At 44.6% G+C, this 23,227-nt stretch overlaps 1 protein-coding gene across 2 annotated transcripts in view; it reads left to right on the top strand.

Annotated features, from left to right (window-relative positions):
• RHPN2 (rhophilin Rho GTPase binding protein 2) overlaps positions 1 to 23,227 on the top strand; it is a 70,688-nt gene that overhangs the window by 28,447 nt on the left and 19,014 nt on the right. For both annotated transcript variants that reach the window (XM_042231940.1, XM_015100546.3), the window contains exons 3-6: positions 3,447 to 3,575; positions 6,611 to 6,686; positions 22,262 to 22,339; positions 22,699 to 22,823. In XM_042231940.1, the coding sequence (XP_042087874.1) occupies positions 3,447 to 3,575; positions 6,611 to 6,686; positions 22,262 to 22,339; positions 22,699 to 22,823 (408 nt within the window). The remainder of the gene's footprint in view (positions 1 to 3,446; positions 3,576 to 6,610; positions 6,687 to 22,261; positions 22,340 to 22,698; positions 22,824 to 23,227) is intronic.

Below are 23,227 nucleotides of genomic sequence, written 5' to 3'. Positions count from 1 at the left end.
CAGAGATATTACTTTGCAACACAGGTCTGTCTAGTCAAAGCTATGGTTTTTCTAGTAGTCATGTGTGGATGTGAGAGTTGGACCATAAAGAAGGCTGAGTACTGAAGAAATGATGCTTTTGAACTGTGGTGTTGGAGAATACTCTTGAGAGTCCTTTGGACTGCAAGGAGATCAAATTAGTCAATCCTAAAGGAAATTAGTCCTGAATATTCTTTGGAAGGACTGAAGCTGAAGGCACCAATACTTTGGCCAACTGATGCAAAGAACTGACGCTTTAGAAAAAACCCTGATGCTGGAAAAAATTGAAGGCAGGAGGAGAAGGGGAGACAGAGGATGAAGTAATTGGATGGCATCACCAACTCAATGGATATGAGTTTGAGCAAGCTCCAGGAGATGGTAAAGGATAGGGAAGCCTGGCGTGCTGCAGTCCATGGGGTAGCAAAGAGTTAGACATGACTGAGCTACTGAAAAGTAACAAGAATACTTTGTCCAATTCGAGGTCATGAAGATTTCATTCTAGGAGTTTTGTAGTTTTTGCTCTTTTACTGAGGTCTCTGAAATATTTTTTAAAACTTTACTTTTAATTGGAGGATAACTGCTTTACAATGTTGGTTTCTGTTGTACAACAACCTGAATCAGCTGTAAGTTTTTATATATCCCCTCCTTCTTGGAGTTTCCCTCCCACCCTCAACCCCTGTCTGATCCATTTTGACTTGATACTTGGTTTGGTGTAATGCTTAGATTGAGATTTATTTTTTGCATATTGTGCAGAAAAGAGTTATTGTCGTAGGCCTGAGAAGTCTATCTTTAGAAAGCCCTGCTTGCAAATTTGGCACTTGGCTGATGTGTGGAAATGTAGATTTCAGGAGAGTTCTCCTCATTCCTAGAACTGATAAGAGGAGCTCATTAAACTGTTTTCACAAACCATGTGAAGTGAAGTGGAAGTCGCTCAGTCGTGTCTGACTCTTTGCGACCCCATGGACTACACAGTCCATGGCATTCTCTAGGCCAGACTACTGGAGTAGGTAGCCTTTCCCTTCTCTAGGGGATCTTCCCAACCCAGGGAATGAACCCAGGTCTCCCACATTGCAGGCGGACAAACCATGTGGTTTCCTTCTTGGAGTCTTAAATTTTGGAACATGCTAGGCAGGGATGTTTACCTGACCAACCCCCAGCACAAACCCTGGTGATCTTCCTTGGATGATAGCATTTATACACACGTTGTCACAACCCTTTGCTGGAGGAATTAAGCGTGTCCTGTGGGACCCCTCTGGGAAGGAGGACTCTTAGCAGCCTGTGCCCGGTTTCCTCTACACCTCACCCCATGTGCCTTTCCCTTAGCTGATTTTGCTGAATGTCCTTTTGCTGTAATAAATCAGAGCAGTGAGCACAACTGCATCGTGAGCCATGCAAGTCCCACCCTCACTGACTCTAGGGGTGGCCTTGGGGACACTGACATGCCCAGAAACGTCCAACTGCTTCAGCACCACTCGTCAGAAAGGCTTTTGCTCCTTGACTTTTCTTGTCACCTTTGTCAAAATCAATTTACCTTAAATGTAAAAATTTACTTCTGGATTCTGTTCTGTTCCATGGCCTATCCTTATGCCAGTACCACGTTGTCTTGATTACTGAGGCGTTATAGTAAGTTTAAAAGCAGATAGCATAAGTCCTCAACTTTGTTTGTTTGTTTTTTTTTTTTTCAAAATTATTTGGCTCTTCTAGGTCCTTTGCATTTCCATATAAATTCTAGGATCGGTTTGTTAGTTTCTCCTAAAAAGCTTACTATGGTTTAGATTGGAGTTGCTGTTTTCAATTTTTTTTAAGTTTATCTTGACTGCACTTATTTATCTGACTGCACTGGGTCTTTGTGTCTGGGACTTTCTCTAGTTGTGGCTAGCAGGGGCTACCCTTGGTTGCAGAGCACGGGCTTCTCATTGCAGTGGCTTCTCTTGCTGCAGAGCGCAGGCTGTAGGCGCAGGGGCTTCAGTGGTTGCAGCACGTGAGCTCAGTCGTTGCGGTTCACAGGCTGTATAGAGCGAGGGCTCAGTAGTTGTGATGTTCAGGCTTCGTTCCTCCACGGCATGTGGGATCTTCCCCAACCAGTAATCGAACTCGTGTCCTCTGCATTGGCCTGTGGACTCTTATCCACTGTACCGCCAGGAAAGTCCGTGATTGGAATTGATTTGAATTGATGGATCAGTTGGAGAGAACTGACGTCTTGACAATAGTGAATCTTCCAATCCATAAATGTGAAATGTCTGTCCGTTTAATATCACAGTAGTGTTTTGAAGTTTTCAGTGTGTAAGACTTCTGCTTCTTTTCTTAATTTTATTCCTAAATATTTTATTCTTTCTGATACTATTATGAGTGAAGTTGTTTTCTTAATTTCATTTTAAGATTTCTTGTTGCTGGTATATAGAAGTAAACTTGATGTTTGTATTTTGACCTAGCTAAATTTATTAGTTCCAGTATTTGTTTTTTGGGTGCCTGGGGATTTTATACATGCAAGATTATGTCAGCTGTGAATAAAGTTTTACTTTTTCCTTTCGGTTTAGATGCCTTTCTTTACCTTATTGCTACTGGCTTGAATCTCTAATATGGTGTTGATAAGAGTAGCATAAATGGACATCTTTGCCTTGTTCCTGATCATAAGGGGGAAAGCATCAATCTTTCATCTTTAATATGATATTAGCTGTGGGTTTTTATAGATGTTGTTTATCAAGCTTTGTAAATTATCTTTTATTCTTAGCTTGTTATGGATTTTTACCATAAATCTGTGTTGGATTTTATCACATGCTTTTTTTTCCTGCATCTATTGAGGTGATGGTTTTTTTTTTTTTTTTTTTTTTGGTCCCTTATTCTGTTGCTATAGTATGTTACCTTAATTGATTTTCAGATATTAAGCCAACCTTGCATTCCTGGGATAAAGCCCACTTGGTCCCCTGTATATATTGCTAGGTTCAGGTTGCTAATATTTTGTGGAGGATTTTTACATATATATACATGAAAGATACTGATTAGTTTTCTTGTGATGGTTTCCCCTGGTTTTGAATCAGGGTAATATCAGCATCATAGGCTGAGCTGGGGAATGTTACCCACCCCCTCTCTTTTCTCATCTTTTCCCTTTTAAGGAGATAATTTATGGTCCCTTACAGGTGACTAAGAGCAACTTCTTTTTTTCTTCTCAAGGCTAATTCTTACAGAATTCAAGTTAAGCAGCTCAATGTCATTGGCTAAATCCTAGGTCCCTGTATGGACAGATGTGGCTCAAAATGGAGCAGGTTCCCGGCCTCCCTGAGACACCTTGTCTGATCACAGCTGGCACCTCCATCTGCAGGCAGACCCCCAGAGCTTCCCTACAGGGACAGGGGTGGGGTATCTGCTCAACTGGCCACTGGGGAATGCTTGGCTGAAGTTGCTTCTCTCCCCCTTTCTCTTTTTAACAGAGCAGCCACAAACCAAAAGGTACGAGAGCAGGTGCGCCTGGAACTGAGCTTCTTGAATTCAGACCTGCAGATGCTCAAGGAAGAGCTGGAGGGGCTCAACATCTCAGTAGGAGTCTATCAGAACACAGAGTAAGTAGGGGCAATGCTTCTGTCAGATACTTTCTGAGCCTTGGGAAATGCCTGCATCAGGGATGGAACACAGATAGGCCCCAGGGTGTAGCCAACCCTGCTTTGATCTGGTTTGGAGTTGAGCAAGGTGCAGGAGTTAAAGAGAACCTGTAGAGTTTGTTGGAGATACCTGACCAGTTGGAGAAGAAGGCATTTATTTGTCCTGGGGCCACTTGGGCCGCAGTTTTACTGGAGAGCCTTGTGGCTGGGTTCAGGCAGGGAAATGGCACCTGTCACGTAGCCTGGGTGATGCCTCTGTCTTGAAGAGGCCTTGGAAGGGTAGCTGTGGTCAGCTCTGAGAGTCAGCCTGCCAGGTGGGGCTCAGGAAGCCCCATCTTCTTCCCTCTCCACCTCAGCACCACGCATACGATCTGACTTTGAGTCATTCTGTTGATAAGATTACAGAAACATGTAATAAGCTGCCTTTTCCAGCAAAGATCATGAGACTTTTGCAAGTTCCCTGAGGGGATGGTATAACTGAGATACTTTGGAAATGTCTCCCATTGAATATTTGAGAAAGAAATGTTCTGATTCAGAAGCATCCCTTAGAGAGTCTTTGTGGGAGGCCAAATGTTGAAGTGCGACCTTCAGAAGAGCTCAGAAATTCTCCCTCCCCAAGGTGAGCTACCTTGGAAGGAAAAGTCCATCTTTTTTTTTTTTCCTATATGGACCATTTTAAAAGCCTCTATTGAATTTGTTAGAGTATTGCTTCTGCTGATTATATTCTGCTTTTTGGCTTCGAGGCATGTGGGATCTTAGGTCCCCAGCTGGGGATAGAACTTGCACCCCCTGCATTGGAAGGTGAAGTCCCCTCCCCTAGACAGCCAGGGAGGTCCCCAAAAGTCCATCTTTAAGAGGAAATAACCTTGAGAACTGCTAAAGAACAGTTTACATACTTTTCTGTCTGGGGAAGTAGGACTTTTCAAAAGGTAAGGAAGCCCAAAGGAAAACCCAGTCAGAAAATAATTCCCTAGATGAACAAAACAGAAATGTTGGGGAACCTTCCATCACCTTGAAAGGTGCTTTTCCTGATCGTCTCCTGCACAGTCCTCTGCACTGTCCCCAAGGGGCTTTTCTGAGCCACGGGTAAAACCTCTGCTTCCTTGGTGGCCATCCATGAGCCAGGCTGTGTGTCCTGGCTCACTTACCTTTGAGCTCCCAGCATAGTTCTGACACCTAATCAGTATAGCCAGTGAACGGCTTCCCTCATCTCATGCTGTATACTCAGCTGTGTCTGACTCTTTGCAACCCCATGGTCTGTAGTCTGCCAGGCTTCTTGGTCCATGGGATTTTCCAGGCAAGAATACTGGAGTGGGTTGCCATTCTTTTCTCCATCTATGAGATGAGTCAGGGCCAAGCATTGGTGATAGAAGTAGGATGTTTCTTATTCCACCTCGCTGTACGTGAAGCACAGGGCTGTTCATGCATATTGCCCAAAGACATGCAGTTAAGGCCCCTGTGTGACTGCAATACAGCTGTAAAGTGGCCAGTTGGTTTCTGGGAGTGGGGAAGAGGGGAGAGAGATGTGCAGATATATAATGACATCTTGCATTTCCATCCGCCCTCTTCCTGTTTTCAAAGCACAGTATTTTTTTCTTGGCACAGTTAATCTTCACACACGTCTATGAGGTAGACGGGGAAGAAACAATCTCATGCAGATGAGAAAACACAGGGAGCCCTGAGGTTATGGGAAAATGTTATATTAGTGCAAGATGGAGAGGGTGGGGAGTCCTGGCCAGGAGCCTAGGGATGCTGGCTGCTCTTGCACGGTCACAGGAAGAGCAGACCTAGCCGCCAGCCCCGTCGGGGTGAAGCCAGCAGAGAGGGGCCCGGCCTGTCCTCATCTCCTTCTAGCAGGATCCAGCTTTCCTGGCAGGCCTTGGGGAAGCTACGCACCCCATTGGGACTCGCCTGCTTTCAGCACAGCCCCGTTGTTTTCTGTCCCCCACAGAGGCAGCTTCAGCTTACAGCCCATTGTCCACTCACCCCGCCTGCATTCCTGGCCTCCTCCCCGGCTGGGTTGAGCAGCCCCAGGAGGTCTCCTGTTACAGGTCAGGGAGCGAAATCCCTGTTGGCAAAACACAGCTGAGCCCAGTTCCCTTCCCACTGGCCCTGCCCCTGAGACCACGCCAAGGGTGACCTTTGGGGGTAACCAGGTGGTTGGTGGGGGGAGAGGAGGTGGTGGGGAAATAGCCGGCCAGGGCCTGACCGGGGGCTGGGAGCCAGGTGCACTTAGGTGTCAGATGGGGCCCTCAAGGCCTTCCCCGTGACACCTAGAAGGATACGCCCCATGGGAGGAGGCACGTGAGAGCCCAGGGTTGGAGGGCTGCAGGAGAGGTGGGACCCACTGCAGTGAAGGGAGCAGGAGGGGGGGGTGGGTTGGCTGGAAGTGGCAACAGTGCACCAGACCGCAGAGCGGTGAGCACGCAAGGCACAGACCCTGGTGTGCAGAGGCCCTCGGGACAGTTATTCAGAGATGCAGTGTGATTGGAGGGATAAATCAGGGTACAGCTAATAGGGGCCTCCTGTGTTAGGCTTGGTCGTCTAGAAGGGGATGGGGACTCCTTTTGCAGCAAAGACGAGGACATGACCTGAGTGGTCTTTTTAAAAAAAAATAATTTACTTTTGGTTGCACTTGGTCTTTGATGCTGCACGCAGGCTTTTTCCAGTTGCAGTGAGCGGAGCAACTCTTTGTTGTGGTGCGCGGGTTTCTCACTGTGGTGGCTTCTCTTGTTGCGGGACATGGGCTCTAGGCATCTGGAAACTTCTCAGACCACAGGTCAAACCCATGTCCCCTGCATTGGCAGATGGATTCCTATCCACTGTAGCACCAGGGAAGTCCCCCAGTGGTCTTTATGGAAAATGAACTGATGTGTACTAGCTTGGCCAGAGGAGAGGGGTGGGGACCTGAGCTGGATTCTGGTGGCGGGGCAAGCTGGGGGTGTGCAAAGTGGCCGAGATGCAGATGTTCATGTAGCTTGCTCTGTTCCTTCTAGGGAAGCATTTACGATTCCCCTGATTCCACTTGGCCTGAAGGAAACCAAGGACGTTGATTTTTCAGTCGCTCTCAAGGTAAATCTCAAAGCAATGGGTACTGGATTCACTGTTTAAAAGAGAAATGTGGAAATTGTGGATCCCTTGCAAGTGCTGAGTAAGGCTCAATGGGCCAAGTGTCGCTTGATTTCTTCAGGGTGGCCTTGAGCACCTTCAGCAGACCACCCGGACAGCCCATGCTAAACTTTCCTATGCTCACTAACATCTGGTTGCTAAGACTCTCACATGCCTGGAGAAAGGGTTGGGAACCTGGGCTGGTTGGCTCCAGGAATCCAAGGCAAAGAGGATCTACGGTAAACAGGCTTTGAGTTTTTAAAATTGCATCCTGTTTTAGTATCCTTTTTTTTGCCTCAAAGTTTACAGTCAATTTAGGTTATGTTTTTGGAAGAATAGCCAAAAGTTTTTGACCCTCAACATTTTATTTTGAAAATAGTAGAAAATTTGAAAGAATGGCACAGTGAACCCCTGTATACTCATTACCTAGATTCTCCTGTTGACATTTTGCTGTAGTCACCTTATCATGTATTTGTGCATCTATGCATCCCTCTCCCCGCACATTAATGCATATTATTTTTGATACCTTTCAGAGAAAACCAAAGATACTGGTTCACTGCCCTTAAACACTTGAATAGCTAGAGTTTATGCATCCCCCACCCCCTGATCCCTGGATGTCTGCCTTCTCTTTTTTTTCTCTCTATCCCCCACTCTGCCCTCCCCCTTTCTCTTTCCCTCATTCTTTCCCTCCCTTCCGTCTTTTTTTTTTTTTTTTTTAAGTACCAGCTTTATTGGGATATTCATACACTGCACAATTCACCTCTTTAAAGTAAAAATAGTACCTGGCCTCCCTTAGCCATATGTGTCTCTGGCAAGCAGTGATATTGTAAGCCCACCTGTGTCAATCTCTGAACAGGTGTTGGTGATGTCAGAGGCCCAGCTGTTAGGGCCTCTGTAATTCAGTGGAGGATCTGGGTGGGAAGTGAGAAAGATACTTTGATGGAGGTACCCAGAGATGGCTTTCCCCCAAGCTGGGGCCAGGAGAGGCCTCCCCAAGTCTAGAATGCTTTCCTCTTCCTCTTTGCCCCAGATCCATCTCTATGAGTTTTACTGTATCATCTCAAACTTCCATTTAGGAGAAGAAAGTGGTGATGAGGTGGAAGGTGGTGTCTGTCTCCAAGCTTTCCAGCACAGGCAGGGTGTGTAGGGATGAATCCCAGAATCGTGAAAAATGCTTCAAAGAATTCTGTTTCTTGTCACAGCAGTCCTATTAGTTGACTCATCTTTTCACTGATTTTATTTTAGAAAAGAAAAAAAATGACCATATGGCATTTTGGGCACTACACAATTTGTCCTTTTAAAAAGCAATTGGTAATAAACAAGTGGGACCGAATTAAATCTAAATTTTAAAATTAAAATTAAAAGCTCTCGCACAGCAAGACTGTGGACTATGCTAAGTCACTCGGTCGTGTCCGACTCTTTGTGACCCTATGGACTGTAGCCCACCAGGCTTCTCTGTCCATGGGATTCTCCAGGCAAGAATACTGGAGTGGGTTGCCATTTCCTTCTCCAAGGAAACTATAAATAAAGAGAAAAGACACCTTTCAGAATGGGAGAAAATAATAGCAAATAAATCAACTGACAAAGGATTAACCTCCAAAATATACAAGCAGCTCATACAGCTCAATACTAGAAAAACAGACAACCCAGTCAAAAGCAGGCAACAAAGCTAAACAGACATTTCTCCAAAGAAGACATACAGATGGCTTATAAACACATGAAAAGATGCTCAACATCACTCATTATTAGAGAAATGCAAATCAAAACTACAATGAGATACCACCTCATGTCAGTCAGAATGGCCATCATCAAAACATCTACAAGCAATAAATGCTGGAGGATGTGTGGAAATAAGAGAACCCTTTTGCAGTGTTAATGAGGATGTAAGTTGAAACAGCCACTGTGGAGATTCCTTAAAAAAATAGGAATAAAACTACTATATGACCCAACAGTCCTACTACTGGGCATACACCCTGAATAAACCGTAATTGAAAAAGATGTGTGTACCCCAATGTTCATTGCAGTGCTATTTACAATAACTAGGGCATAGATGGAGAAGGCAATGGCACCCCACTCGAGTACTCTTGCCTGGAAAATCCCATGGACGGAGGAGCCTGGTAGGCTGCAGTCCATGGGGTCGCAACTTCCCTTTCACTTTTCACTTTCCTGCATTGGAGAAGGAAATGGCAACCCACTCCAGTGTTCTTGCCTGGAGAATCCCAGGGACGGGGGAGCCTGGTGGGCTGCTGTCTATGGGGTCGCACAGAGTCGGACATGGCTGAAGCAACTTAGCAGTAGCAGCAGCAGCAGGGCATAGAAGCAACCTAGATGTCCATCGACAGATGAATGGATAAAAAAGCTCTGGTAGATATATGCAGAGAAATATTTCTCAGCCATAAAAAGGAATGCACTTGAGTCAGTGCTAATGAGGTAAATGAACCTAGAAGCTATTATACAGAGTGAAGTCAGAAGGAGAAAAATATCATATTAATGCATATATATGGAATCTAGAAAGATGGTACCGATGAACCTGTTTGGAGGGCAGCAATGGAGACGCAGACATAGAAAACAGACTTGTGGACACAGTAGGGGAAGGAGAGGAAGGGCCTAATTGAAAAAGTAACATTGAAACATATATATTACCATATGTAAAGTAGCCAGTGGGAATTTGCTGGATAATACAGGGAGCTCAAACCCAGTGCCTGTGACAACCTAGAAGGGTGGGATGGGGAGGAGGCAGCAGGGAGGTTCAAGAGGGAGGGGACATATGTATACCTATGACTGATTCATGTTGATGTATGGCAGAAACAAACAAAATCAATTCAGTTCAGTTCAGTCACTCAGTTGTGTCTGACTCTGTGACCCCCATGGACTGCAGCACGCCAGGCTTCCCTATCCATCACCAGCTCCCGGAGTTTGCTCAGACTCACGTCCATTGAGTCGGTGGTGCCATCCAACCATCTCATCCTCTGTCGTCCCCTTCTCCTCCTGCCTTCAATCTTTCCCAGCATCAGAGTCTTTTCTAATAAGTCAGTTCTTTGCATTAGGTGGTCAAAGTATTGGAGCTTCAACTTCACCATCAGTCCTTCCAATGAACAAAATATTGTAAAGCAATTATTCTCCAGTTTAAAAAAAAATTGTTTAATGCTTTGAAAGCTTTTGTACTTGTCCTCCAATCTCAAGCAGAGACTGTGTGGGTTCCTTTCACTCAGGGCCTTGTGGACTGATGTCTTGTTTAAATCCAGGTCCTGGGCCCTGTGAGTTTGGGGTTTATTTTAGAGTTTGAGAAGGGACTTTGGTAGTCCCGCCAGACCCAGGATTACCACAATTTTATTTTCTGGGTAGTAGACAGCTATATGCCAGCTTTTCCCAGGGCGCATGAGCTTTTAGTTAGGTGTGATACTTGCCATAGGTCTGTGAGACTCCAGACAGTGCTTATGTCTGTGGAAATGCTTTAGTTGCTTTTGTAGAATAGTTTCTTTTAAGATTTAGTTTGTTGCTTTGTGCCAGAGCTGGAAGAGTGTGGGCATTTTGCAGGGGACAGGAAGTAGGTGAAGGGGATTAAGGTTACAAATTTTCATATAATAAATAAGCCATGGGGATAGACTATGAAGCATAAGGAATACATTCAGTAATACCGTAATAACTTTGTATGGCAACAGATGGCTACTAGACTTGCCATGGTGATCATTTCATAAAGTATGCAAATGTCAAACCAGTATGTCATATACCTGAAACAAACATAATATTGTAGTCAACTATATTTCAATTGAAAAAAAAAAGACATACCCAGAAACACAAAATAGGTGAGTTCGGAAGGAATTGTGCAGGTCGCCAAAATTTAAAAAATTTAAAAAGAGTGCAGGCATTCAAAAGGGAGGCTCTTGGAGAAAACTGGGAATTTTCTGGGCAACTGTGAGGATCCAAACATGTCATGTGCAGAATTCACATTAAATCTAGTGGGGAAAAAAAAATCACATGTTGTGAATATGGCCAAGTGCTATTCAGCTGAGGTTTCCAACCGTGTCATTTTAGTCTAAAAAGAACTCTACAGATGTCAGTCATACAAAAATGAGAATGTTTGGGGGACATTCTGTTTTCCCTCCCATGTTTGTGCTTGACAGTCACACAGACAGGTGCACAGAAGTATCTGGCCAACTAGATCAGGGCAGTTCACGTTGTCTTTCAGATCTGTGTATCCTTGTGATGTTTAATGGTCAGTGAAGCTTCGTGGTCTGATTATGTTCTGTTTTAAACAAATGGGCTTTAAAACAACTTCATGAAGAAGCACCATCAAAATAAATTCCAGAGAATTCAAGGTGTTTTTTTTTTTTCTTTTAAATATAACTTTGTTAGTATATATTTCTGATTGAGAACAGTATTTTGCAATAAAATGTTCAGAAAATACCAAGACATGTAAAGATCCCTCACAGCCACACACATCCCCCTACACCTTTATTTGGTACTTAAGTTTTGAGCACCTGGTCTCATCTTCTGATCAGGGGTCTTTAGAAGGATGTGAGACTCCTCTGATCTATTCAGGCTCAGCATGGTATCTACTGGTAATAAGTGCCAAGTAGGGTAGCTATTAATTTCATTCTTAAGGCATCTTCCAAATTTTATTGTCAACAGCTCTCCGGTGAGCATTTTTACACACTTTGCTGAATATTTCCTTTGGATAAATTTCTAGATGTGGATCTGGTAGGTCAAAAATAAAATTACCTAATAACCCACCAGAACTGGTCTTGCCTTACTTTCCTATCAAGTGTGTGTGACTGCTTATGAAACCATTTGTGTCATCTTTGGGGGCTCTAGTGAGCTCCGGTACCACAGTTCTTTATGTCTCAGCACAGAAGACAATTTAGTGAGCAGTGAAGAGGTAGATAGGTAGTGATTTTTTTAGAATAGCACGCTTGTGGGCAGGTGAGAAATGGTGCACTCTGGCAACTTACTGGACTATATAGTTTTATAATCAAAGGAAAAGTGGGGGGCTTCCCTGGTAGCTCAGTGGTGAGGAATCCTGGGAAGATCCCACATGCTGTGGAGCAACTAAGCCTGTGTGCTACCACTTTTGAGCTCTGGATCCCAGGAGTCTCAACTACTGAAACCCATGTGCCCTAGAGCCCATGCTCCGGGGAGAGGGAAAAGATCTTCTTTGTCTTTCTTGAGTAGACATCATGCTTCCATCATCAGCTCTTCCTCTAGGTTGAGCGGGGTAGTTTTCTTCTCCCTACATAGTCAAGCTAGGTCCACAAATTATTGTATTTTATGTGGGCAGAGAGCATGTCTTAGGGGTCATTAACTTCCTGAGCCCACTGGGCAGGATGTGGGTCTCAAGCCACCATTGTTCTATTATCTTGGGCGTATGTCTTATGCCTCTCTTGCATGGTTTTGTTTCTAAGCAAGCCTGCCTGGTTTTGTGATTAAGCAGCCTTACAGGGTCTCGCATATTTTTTCTACTTACAATCCCCTAGTGGGATTAACTACTTAATCACCTACTTTGTCCCTTTACTCTGTCTATATCATTCCTCCCTCCAGGTGTTTACTGTTTTATGCTTCAAAGTGGGTAAAGGGCGGTGACTGATCATTAGCTACTTCGGGCTGGCCTGGGGCAGGAGTAAAGCACTTGGCTGACTGTCCCTTCTCTGTTCGGAGAACTGCCAGGCAATGGCACTGTGGTTAGCATTATCCTTTTAGCCTTAGATGTTAAGCACTGGAGGATGAATCTACAAAAAGGTATAAATTAAAAGAAATACAACAATGAGCTTTGGAAAAGTCATTAAGAAAGATTACAGCCATGATTTTGAAGATCCAGACCATTTTCCTCAGTTTCCAAATCTAAAAGAGAGTCACTGAGAGCCTCAATCTGTTTGTTTCTGATTAGGCCTGAAATCTTAATGTTTTATATTTTAGGGTGTATTGAGTCTTTTATCTCAGTTATAGATTTAATTTCTTCTTTTCTATTTTATGTTAATATCCTTTGATGATAAGAGTGATTTCCTTGTCCCTCAAGGGACAAGGCCCTTAATTTATTTTAAAAGTACCTTCCATTAAAGAAATAGGACAGTCAGGCACAAACAGAAAGGAATGTGGAAATAACCAGCCCTTGATGTTGTACAAAAGGGGTCGCAGGAAAATGTGCCCCTGTCTCTTGCCTGACACTCCCATTGCATATTTCTTACAGTTGTTAAGGTTTCCCATCCTTTGGGTTAAGACCAAGAAGGTTGCATTAGTCTGTGAGAAATTTTATCAGGTGACCTGCCATTTCAGTGACTGCCCAAGGCTCCGCATTACTTATGTAGATGCCATGTCTGGGCAGAGCCATTTTTGGCCTTGGGCCCTGTCAGTCTTTTGATTGTAAAATCATCAAAGAAGGCCGACCCCACCCCCCAACTCTCTGGTGCCTGGGGCATTCCCTCTTTCAATACCTTGGCTGTTTGCAAAGGGTTCGTCCATCACAATCTTACTGTAATGTGTCCCTTCTGTCCGCGAAGAGCACACTGATTTTGTCTGGGTACCTATGGGCCTTATGGTCTACTGTGGCCAGATTGGCCTAAAAAACCTGGCCTTTGCTATGGTGGTCTCAGAGTGGACACAGCCATTGTGATCATCTGGGCCTTTTGTTTATCTCTCTGGGTGTATTCAGCCTTTTTGGCCATATCCCTATTATTGAAAACCAAATAAGCCAATTAGAGTAAATCACTCCTAGGAGTCTGAGGACCCACAGTTGGCTTTTTTGAATTTCATTTCAGATGTCTGGGGAAGACTGGGCTACGAAATGTAGAGCCAAAAAGTCCTGTCCCTCAGGCGAGGAGGGATCCACCTAGGTACACTTTTTAAAAGCTTCTATTAATCTCCCTTGAAAACCTGTAGGATTTTTATCTGGTTCCTATTGGAATTCTTTCACTTTTTTTCACAGTTGACAGGTTTCATTGTAGGCTTTTTCTTTTTAAAACAAACTCCTGCCCCCAAGTTGTGACTGTTTTTGTGTGTTTTATTTTATTGGCTGCCCACAGGCTTTCTCTAGTCATGGGGAGCTGGAGGCTACTCTTCAGTGTGGTTCAGGGGCTTCTCATTTGTGTGGCTTCCCGTGTAGCACGGGCTCTGGGGCTCGTGGACTTCAATAGTTGAGGCTCGGGTGGACTCAGTAGTGGTAGCACACAGGCTTAGTTGCTCCACAGCACGTGGTATCTTCCCGGACCAGGGACTGAACTTGTATCCCCTGCATTGCAAGGTGGATTTTTGCACCACTGGACCACCAGGGAAGCCCCCATTGTGAGCTTTTTCATACCCTCTATTAAACAATTAATCATATGGTCCCATCTGTCGCTCTCAACAAAGTGGATCTGATGACTTCATCGTGGATTTGGCTCAGGAACAGCCTCGTTCCCCATATGGTGTACTGCATGGCCCCCCTGGCCATGAGCTGCCATTTGGTCAGCATGGGCTCTGGCTGCCGGTATTTTGTGCTGTTCTTTCTCAGGAGTGCAGCAGTGGGATAAGATTTGTGAATCTCTTCAGGTGAGATCAAAAGATTGGATCAACCTGGTAAACTCTTTTGTGAAAAGTTCCCAATTTACCCTCTGCCAGACTTAGATTGGATGTTGAAAAAAGCACGTGAACTGTTGCTGTTTATTGATTTCTGTCAGAAGTTTCTCTTAGAGACAGAACCATTGGGGCAGTTGGTTGGTACCTTATGCTGCTGTGGGTGCTAGCTCAGCTGAAAATGGGCCCCTTGGATAGCTCGGGATGCAAAGGAGGTCTTTCCTCACTCTTGGATGCATTTTGTTGTTGTTTAGTCGCTAAGTCATGTCTGGCTCTTTGCGACCCCATGGACTATAGCCCGCCAGGATCCTCTGTCCATGGGATCTTCCAGGCAAACATATTGGAATGGGTTGCCATTACCTTCTCCAGGAGATCTTCCTGACCCAGGGATAGAACCTGTGTCTCCTGCATTGGGCAGGCGATTCTTCACCACTGAGCCACCTCAGAAGCCCTGGGTGTGTTGTCACCTGGGATAACAGCCTTGGCTGGAATAGCTGCTCCTGCCTGTGAGACAGCCCTTGTTGGAGCAGCCATTTTCATGGATATAGCAGGTTTCACCAGAGCAATAGTCAGCTATCCAAAAGTTTCCTTCCTGTGTCAAAGACTACCTTGTAACTGATTCAAGATTTGTACTTACAACTTTAGATGTTATTCCTCTCAAAGCAGTCTCCCAACCAGGTGTTACTGCCTGAGAAATTGTTTCTAAGGAATACTACAGAGGGTATCCCAGTGGTGTTGACAGTGAGCAAGATTTGGTCTAGCTGCAAATGGGAAATAAAGGGTCAGCACTTGTAAGAGTCAGAGGGAGAGGAAGACTGACATCAGGGCTCAGGAAGTCCTCTGTTGGGCACTTTGAGTAATTAGGAGCAAACTACCCTACATCTTGAAAGTTGATTCCCTTCAGTTTTCTTGAGCATAATGTGCTTAAGAATACCTGATAAGAAGCCTTTGATCTAGGCGAGTTACAATCCTTTAAATGATTTTTTTTCTAACGTTTATATCCCCGATTATAAATTATAAGCATTTAGTCTTTATCCAAAGATGGATTACAGTGATCAGCTTTAGAAACAAATTTAGAATACCTTTTTAAGAACTCAGTTAAGCTTCACAGTAATATAACAAAGAACTATTTGAAAAGTGAGTTTTAGATAGTAGATACTGACCTCAAGTAGCAAAACTAAAATTTAATATCTATTAAAACATAATTTTCTTCTAAAATTACCCTCCTCTTTACCAAAGATAGCCAAGTTAAGATTAATTTGTTTATAAAATAAGTCTGGTTAATTCATCACATAGGTATATTTAATTTGTCCAATAAAGCAGACGCCTTGAATACTAAAAATTGTAAAAGGTATACCCTAAATAAAAGAGCTTATTTTAAACCTTTTTATTTTTCATTGTATGGCATCAGCTTTGTAGCCAAGGAAGGCTTTAACCCATTAAGTAAAAGACGGAGTTTGCTAGGGAGCCAGGAAGAGCCAAGCAGCCATCTTGGATTTCCCATATCCCTGACTGTTTAATTTGCAGCTTTTGTATATCTATCCTAATTTTTTTTTTTTTTTAATTTAGGAGCAGATTGTTGCCATGCTACAAGGATATCAGGATGGCAAAAGTCTGACAATAAGGGGTTAATTTTTTTGTTGACAAATTGTACAACAAATATAGTATGAACTTACTTTTAGTAAACTCAGATAAAGGATTATACTTAATACTCATGAGTCTAAAAAATCTATATTAATTAACTAACTTAAACTACAAACTTTAATACCAACTATTAATTTAATATTAAATATTTCTTAAGTCATGTGAACCTATAATCCATTTAGCTTAGTTTCTCTTATATTTGGAAGTGTTTTATTTTGGAAGTGCTTACTTTATACTTTTCAAAGCCAGTTAAATTGAGCTCATTCACAAATTAATCTAAGCAATATTATCTGAAAACGAAAAGACATGACTTAAATGTATTCAGAGATCTCAGTTTCATTTGTAAACTTATTCATAAAACAGACATTGCAATGCAGATTTATCAGTTTACAAATAACAGTTGGAAAAATTAAGTTTACAGACTTGAGTTTTAACAGGGATAGATACAGAATATAGAAGAAAAGTCTCAGACTTAAAAACAGTGTAGACGGCCAAATCCTGTCCGAAGCAATCCAAACAGTGAAGTGTCTTTCTTTTTGCATACTATTTCCATTGTCAGCTGATCCCTTCCACATCTTTACGGTCCCTTGCCACATTTTTATGGCAACCCACCATAAAATGTTGATTACCACCATTCCTCCAGTTTTTTGTTTGTTTTCCCTTTATACATCCATAATATCACTCACTTGACCTGTACCCAGTTCTTGATCAGAGCCCCAAAGCCTTTGGGGTTGATCAGCCTGTCTAAAACAAAACAGCCATTGGTGGAGTATCTTCCTCCATTCTCTTGGCGCGTGGCATCCCATGAGCCTTCTAGGACCAGACCCCAGACCTTCTCATCTTACCGCCATCCTGCCGCAGTCGCCATCTGAAACCATTTGTGTCATTTCAGGGGCTCCCAAGAGCTCTGGTACTACAGTTCTTTATGTCTCAACGCAGGAAAGAATTCAGTGAGAAGCAAAGAGGTAGATAAGAAGTGATTCATTAGAGTAGGATGCTAGTGAGGTTTACAAGCAGGCAGGCGAGAAATGCTTCGCCCTGAGAACTTACCGGACCACAGCTTTATAATCAAAGGAAAAGTGGGGAGAGGGAGAGAACTTTGTCTTTCTTGAGTAGATGTCATGCTTCCATCATCAGCTCCTCCTCCAGGTAGAGCGGGGAGTTTTCTGCTTCCTACATGGTCAGGCTAGGTTCACAAAGTATTATTTTCCTATGTGTGCAGAGAGCGTGTCCTGGGAATCATTACCTTACTGAGCTCACTGAGCAGGATATGGGCCTCATGCCACATGTCTTGTGCTTCTCTTGCCTGGTTTTGTTGTTAAGTGTCTTCTCTTTTGAGTAATCATTAACTTACAGGGGTCTCCCGTATTTTTTCTACTTACAATCCCCTAGTGGGATTAACTATTTAATCACCTACTTTGTCCCTTTACTCTGTCCCCTGTCACTTACAGTGGGTATCACTGATCATTTTGATTTGGGGAAGTCAGGCAAAAATGGTATCATTACAGTTTGTATACATTCTCGAATACATCCTCACTTCTGTTTATTTGCTCCTTGCATGTGTCCTCTTGGAAACACCTATTTCTGTCCTTTGTCTCTTTTACCACAGAGTTTTTCTTGAGTCCGTTTTTATGTGCAGGAGAGTAATCCTTGTATGTTGCAAGTATGTTGCAAGTATTGTATGTTGCAAGTATTTCTCCTAGTATGTTCTCTCCTTTAACTTGTTTTACAAGCAATACCAGTTTAAAAAAAATAAGATATATCTTTTTTTTTCAAACAGATTTTATGTTGTTAAGCTTCACAGTTCTTCCCTTTACATCCCTGCCTTGAAAGGCATTCTCCACACCAAGAGGAAACATTTATTTTGCCGTAGTTTCTTCCAGTGCTTTGTTTAATTTTTAACATTAAATCTTTAGCCAATCTGGAGTTTGTTTGGGGGTGAGTAATGAGAGGCAGGGGGCTAACTTGGTTTTATTTTAGTTTCTTTTTAGCTGTGCTGGGTGTTTGTCGCTGCATGCAGGCTTTTCCTAGTTGCAGAGAGCAGGGGTTACTGTCTCGTTGTGGTAGGCGGGCTTCTCATCGGGGTGGCCTCTCATTGTGGAGCACAGGTTCTAAGGTTCATGGGCTTCAGTAGTTGCTGCATGTGGGCTTAGCAGTTGTGGCTCAAGGGCTGCAGAGCGCAGACTCAGTAGTTGTGGCACAGGCTTAGTTGCCTTGCAGCAGGTAGGATCTTCTGGACCTGGGGTCAAACTAGTGGTGTCCCCTGCATTGCAAGGCAGAATCTTAACCACTGGTCCACCAGGGAAGCCCCGGGGCTGTACGTTTTTATTTTCACCACAGTGGTGGCCAGCTTCCCCTGAGCTATGTATGAAGAATCCATGTGTCATGTTGGATGCTGTCCTTTTCATCCTGTGCCCCTCCTGCCCCCTCAGTCCCCCTCCCTCCTGCTCTGTGTGAGAGTTAGCACTGGCTCCTGCTGTGACTTCCTACTGGGTGTGGCTGAGGGGGAGATGAGAGGATGGGAGGAGAGGGAACTCCTCAGTCCCCTCAGCTGGCCACCTTTTGCATTCCCCCCAACCCCATCCCACCAGAGGACGTCCTGGTTTGGATCCTCGCCTCAGGCAGCTGCCTCTCCAAGTTCTCATAACTCCTTCTCCCCTTTGGCCCTTCAGCCCTGTGGTTCTAATGGCTCTGGAGATCCCAGGCCATCCCTGTGGTTTCCCATAACCCTACCCACATCCCTGTAAGAGTTCTTCCCTTCAGTTCACATCAGGAACAGCTGTGTGTACCCTCCTTCCTGCCTGGACCTGGTGGATGCTCCAGGCTTTTCCTCTTCTTTGAACGGTGGGCTTATGTTATATACCTGATTCTCGACTCTGCTTCTGTTTCTGCCCCATATTTGGTTTCATTGTCCATTTTTCATGTGTTTTAACACCGAGTAGAATAAGCCTTCTTCTTTGTCCTCTTTTTTTTAATACTTGTTTATTTATTTATTTTGGGCTGCTTTGGGTCTTTGTTGTGGCATGTGGGATCTTTCACGTAGCAGATGAATTCAGTAGTTGGGGCGTGTGGGCTTAGTTGCCCTGAGGCATGTGGGATCTTAGTTCCCTGATCAAGCCCACATCCCTCTCATTGGAAGGCAGATTCTTAAGTGCTGGGCTACCAGGGAAGTCCCCTGAGCGGTGGCTTTAATGCTTTAATCCATTCTCATGGATGTAGTCCTGGAGAAGCCCTAGAGGAGCTTTGTCTTCCAGATCATCCTCACCATAATGTCTGCTGCTACTGCTAAGTCGCTTCAGTCGTGTCCGACTCTGTGCGACCCCATAGACAGCAGCCCACCAGGCTCCCCCGTCCCTGGGATTCTCTAGGCAAGAATACTGGAGTGGGTTGCCATTTCCTTCTCCAATGCATGAAAGTGAAAAGTGAAAGGGAAGTTGCTCAGTCGTGTCCGACTCTTTGCGACCCCATGGACTGCAGCCTACCAGGCTCCTCCGTTCATGGGATTTTCCAGGCAAGAGTACTGGAGTGGGGTGCCATTGCCTTCTCATCACTAGTAACATAATAGTGACTTCTGTGGTGGCTGAGATGGTAAAGTGTCTGTCTACAAAGAAGGAGACCTGGGTTCGATCCCTGGGTTAGGAAGATCCCCTGGAGAAGGAAATGGCAATCCACTCCAGGACTTTTTGCCTGGAAAATCCCGTGGACAGAGGAGCCTGGTAGGCTACAGCCCATGGGGTCACAAAGAGTCGGACGTGACTGAGCGACTTCACTTAGTAACCTAATTGATCATATTTGAAAACCATTTCAAATATACACAGTGTCACTATGTTAGTAGAGGAGCTGATTCCAAACACCAGCACTTAAAGTCATAAAGAAAATCATAGAATCATAAAGCGAACAGAAAAGTTGGCTGAAAATGACACTCGTGAAAAAACAAAAGGAGCCTTCTGCATCTCCTTGGCACTGGCACAACATCTCAGGATTTATTCTGAGGAACTAATCAGAGATGTGCAGGAGGAGGACTGTCATGATTTATGTGTTTAACAAAGGAGGGTTAAGAATATCATGGTACATATTGGCTAGCACATAGTAGGTACTCTATTTGTTGAATAAATGAATGGCACATTTGTGCCTTTGGAGGATTATATAACCATTGAAATTTGTGTCATAGAATACTTTGTGGCATAGGAAAACATTTGATACAGTGCCAATTCAAGAAAAACAAGAGCAAAGCCAAGTCGTATATTCGTTCAGTACAATCCCATTTTTGTAAGTGGAGGGTGTATGGGTGCATGTGTAAATATTCACTGAACATATAAAAAGCAGAAGGGACTTTAATGTAGAAGGCGTATAAAGAGAATACTCACAGCCACTTGGGAAAATGTAATCAGCAATCGCTCCCTTCAACTTTTTGCAGCCAGGTAGAGCCAGCGCTTATGGAGGATGTTGTGCAAAAGTTCATTCTCCACACACATTATACTTCTCTTATTTCTTTCCTGTAATACTTAACCATCTTCTAATATATGTTCTGTTGTGCCTATTTCTTTTTTATTTAAAATTTAAAAAAAAAATTTTGGCCACACCACACAGCTTACAGCAGGCAGTGGGGGTTGGGGGCTTCCCACGTGGCATCAGTGGTAAAGAACCCGCCTGCCAGCGCAGGAGACGTCAGAGACGAGGTTTCAGTCCCTAGGTGGGGAAGAGCCCCTGGAGGAGGAAATGGCAACCCTCTCCAGCATTCTTGCCTGGAGAATCCCTTGGACAGAGGTGCCTGGCGGACTACAGTCCACAGGGTCGAAAAGAGCTGGACACGACTGAGTGACCAGGCAGCAGCAGAGCTTATGGGATCTGTTTCCTGACCATTGAACCTGGGCCACTGCAGTGAATCCCAGCCTAGACCACCAGGGAACTCTGTGTGATGCCTGTTACTTGTTGTCTGTACTCCCTTGTGAGAGTATAAGTTCCGTGGGGCAAGGTCTTTGTTTTGTTCTCTGAAGTGGCCCCAGCACTGTGTACAGCGCCTGGCACCCTGCCAGTGCTTACCAGTGTGCCTTATAAATGAACGAATTCACAGAGCCAGCAGCAAACACCGGACCCAGCTGGGGGTCTCCCTGGGGTGCTTTGTTCGTGGAAGTGCCCTCACAGAGGTTCCCGTCACAGACCCTGAGGTCTCATAACAGTCCCCAGACATGAGTTGCCTTTACCATGTGTGAAGTCCCCACTGAAGATGAAGGTCTGAGCCCCTGAATATCTGTGATGTTTGCCAGTGTGATTGAACTCACAGTCACTTACACAAGTCACTTCGCTATGCTGCCAAGGCACTTTAATTTTAAAAAAATATTTATTTATTTATTTGGCTGTCTTAGTTGTGGCACGGGGGGAGGGTGGGTCTTCAATCTTCACTGTGGCCAATCTTTCAGATCGTCAGCTGTGACATGTAGGATCTTTAGTTGTGGCATCTGAATTCTTAGTTGCTGCTTGTGGGATCTTTAGTTATACCATGTGGCATCTAGTTCCCCGAGCAAGGATGGAACCGTGACCTCTGCCTTGGCAGCTCGGAGTCTTAGCCACTGGACCACAGGGAAGTCCCCTGCCAAGATGTTTTTAAATAGAAAACAACTTCGCTTTTAACTGGGCTTCCTTTATAGCTTAGTTGGTAAAGAATCCACCTGCAATGCAGGAGACCCCAGTTCCATTCCTGGTTCCAGAAGATCTGCTGGAGAAGGGATAGGATATCCACTCCAGTATTCTTGGGCTTCCCTTGTGGCTCAGCTGGTGAAGAATCTGCCTGCAATGTGGGAGACATGAGTTTGATACCTGGGTTGGGAAGATTTCCTGGAGAAGGGAAAGGCTACCCACTTCCATGGGGTTGCAAAGAGTTGTACATGACTGAGCGACTTTCACTTTTACTTTTTTCCCCTTTAACTGAAACAGCAAAAGCAAAAGAATTTAAATATACTTAAACAAAACCAGGAATATAAATGCCACCACTTAGAAAATCACTGTAGTGTACACGTTCCCATAAATTTTTATGAATTCTACCTGCATTTTTATGGGTTTCCCAGGTGGCGCTAGTGGTAAAGAACCTTCCTGCCAGTGCAGTAGATTAAAGAGACGTGGGTTCAATCCCTGGGTTGGGAAGATCCCCTGGAGAAGGGCATGGCAACCCACCCCAGTATTCTTGCCTGGAGAATCCCCTGGACAGAGGAACCTGGCAGGCTACAGTCCATGGGGTCACAAAGAGTCGGACATGACTGAATTGACTTAGCATACACGCGTACCGTAGATGCTACTATTTTACCTGTTTCTGGTTTTGAGTCAGACCTTACAGCATCTCATTTTTCTTGCAGGATTTTATTCTGGAACATTACAGTGAAGATAGCTACCTCTACGAAAATGAAATAGCAGATCTCATGGATCTCAGACAAGTACGTTTCCATGTGCAGCAGGATGGAGAGGAGGCTGGCTGTGATTAGAGGCTGTCCAGTCTTCTGATGATCCCACTGTTGCACATGCAGTCTTGTAGAATCAATGGTGGTCGGGGATGTTAGGGAGGGGCTGTCGGAAACATCCATTCATCTTGCCACAAAAGAAGACCACAGAGGAGATAGACATGCATGTCTGGGGCTGGGTCCCAGGACTCATGAGTTCCTCCCAGCTCTCCTAGAGTTCATGATACCAGCAGCGGGGCCCAGGCTCCAGAGAAACTGTGTGTGAGCATCTTCCTGGCCCGTCCATCTGCTCTCTGTTCACCAACTCACCCCTGCGGTGGTTCCTGTCCTTTCAGGCCTGTCGGACGCCCAGCCGAAATGAGGCGGGAGTAGAGCTGCTGATGAGTTACTTCTTGCAGCTGGGGTTTGTCGAGAGCCGATTCTTCCCACCCACCCGACAGATGGGGATCCTGTTTACCTGGTAGGTGCCTGAGCTGGGGCTTTCTATCTCCAGCCACACTGGGGAGCCTCAGCCCCACATAAGGCTCCTCTGCACTGCAGCCCCCTCCTTCTAGTTGTCCCGTGAACAAAGGGGAGCCTGGAGATTTGTGGATAAACCAGTGTTTGTTTATGAAGGGGATCCACAGGGAGAAGGCTCCGACAGACAGTGGCTTCTTGCTTCTCAGAGCAAGTGAGCCGAGGAGAGGAGGCGTGTGTATGTGTAGAGGAGGCATGTGTGTGTGTTTGTATGTGTGTGCACTTTGTCGTGAGGGAAACCCCAGGGCTCTGAGGTAGAACTGACAAGAAGCAAGATTCTTGTCTCAGATGGGATGGGGGTGGGAATCAAGTTTTCTCCCAGTGACCAGTGCAGCAAACAGAAGTAGA

This window comes from Ovis aries, chromosome 14 (genome assembly GCF_016772045.2).
Source record: "Ovis aries strain OAR_USU_Benz2616 breed Rambouillet chromosome 14, ARS-UI_Ramb_v3.0, whole genome shotgun sequence".
NCBI lineage: Eukaryota > Metazoa > Chordata > Mammalia > Artiodactyla > Bovidae > Ovis > Ovis aries.
The sequence above is the reverse complement of the archived record's forward strand: the minus strand, read 5'-3'. Positions and strand labels throughout refer to the sequence as shown.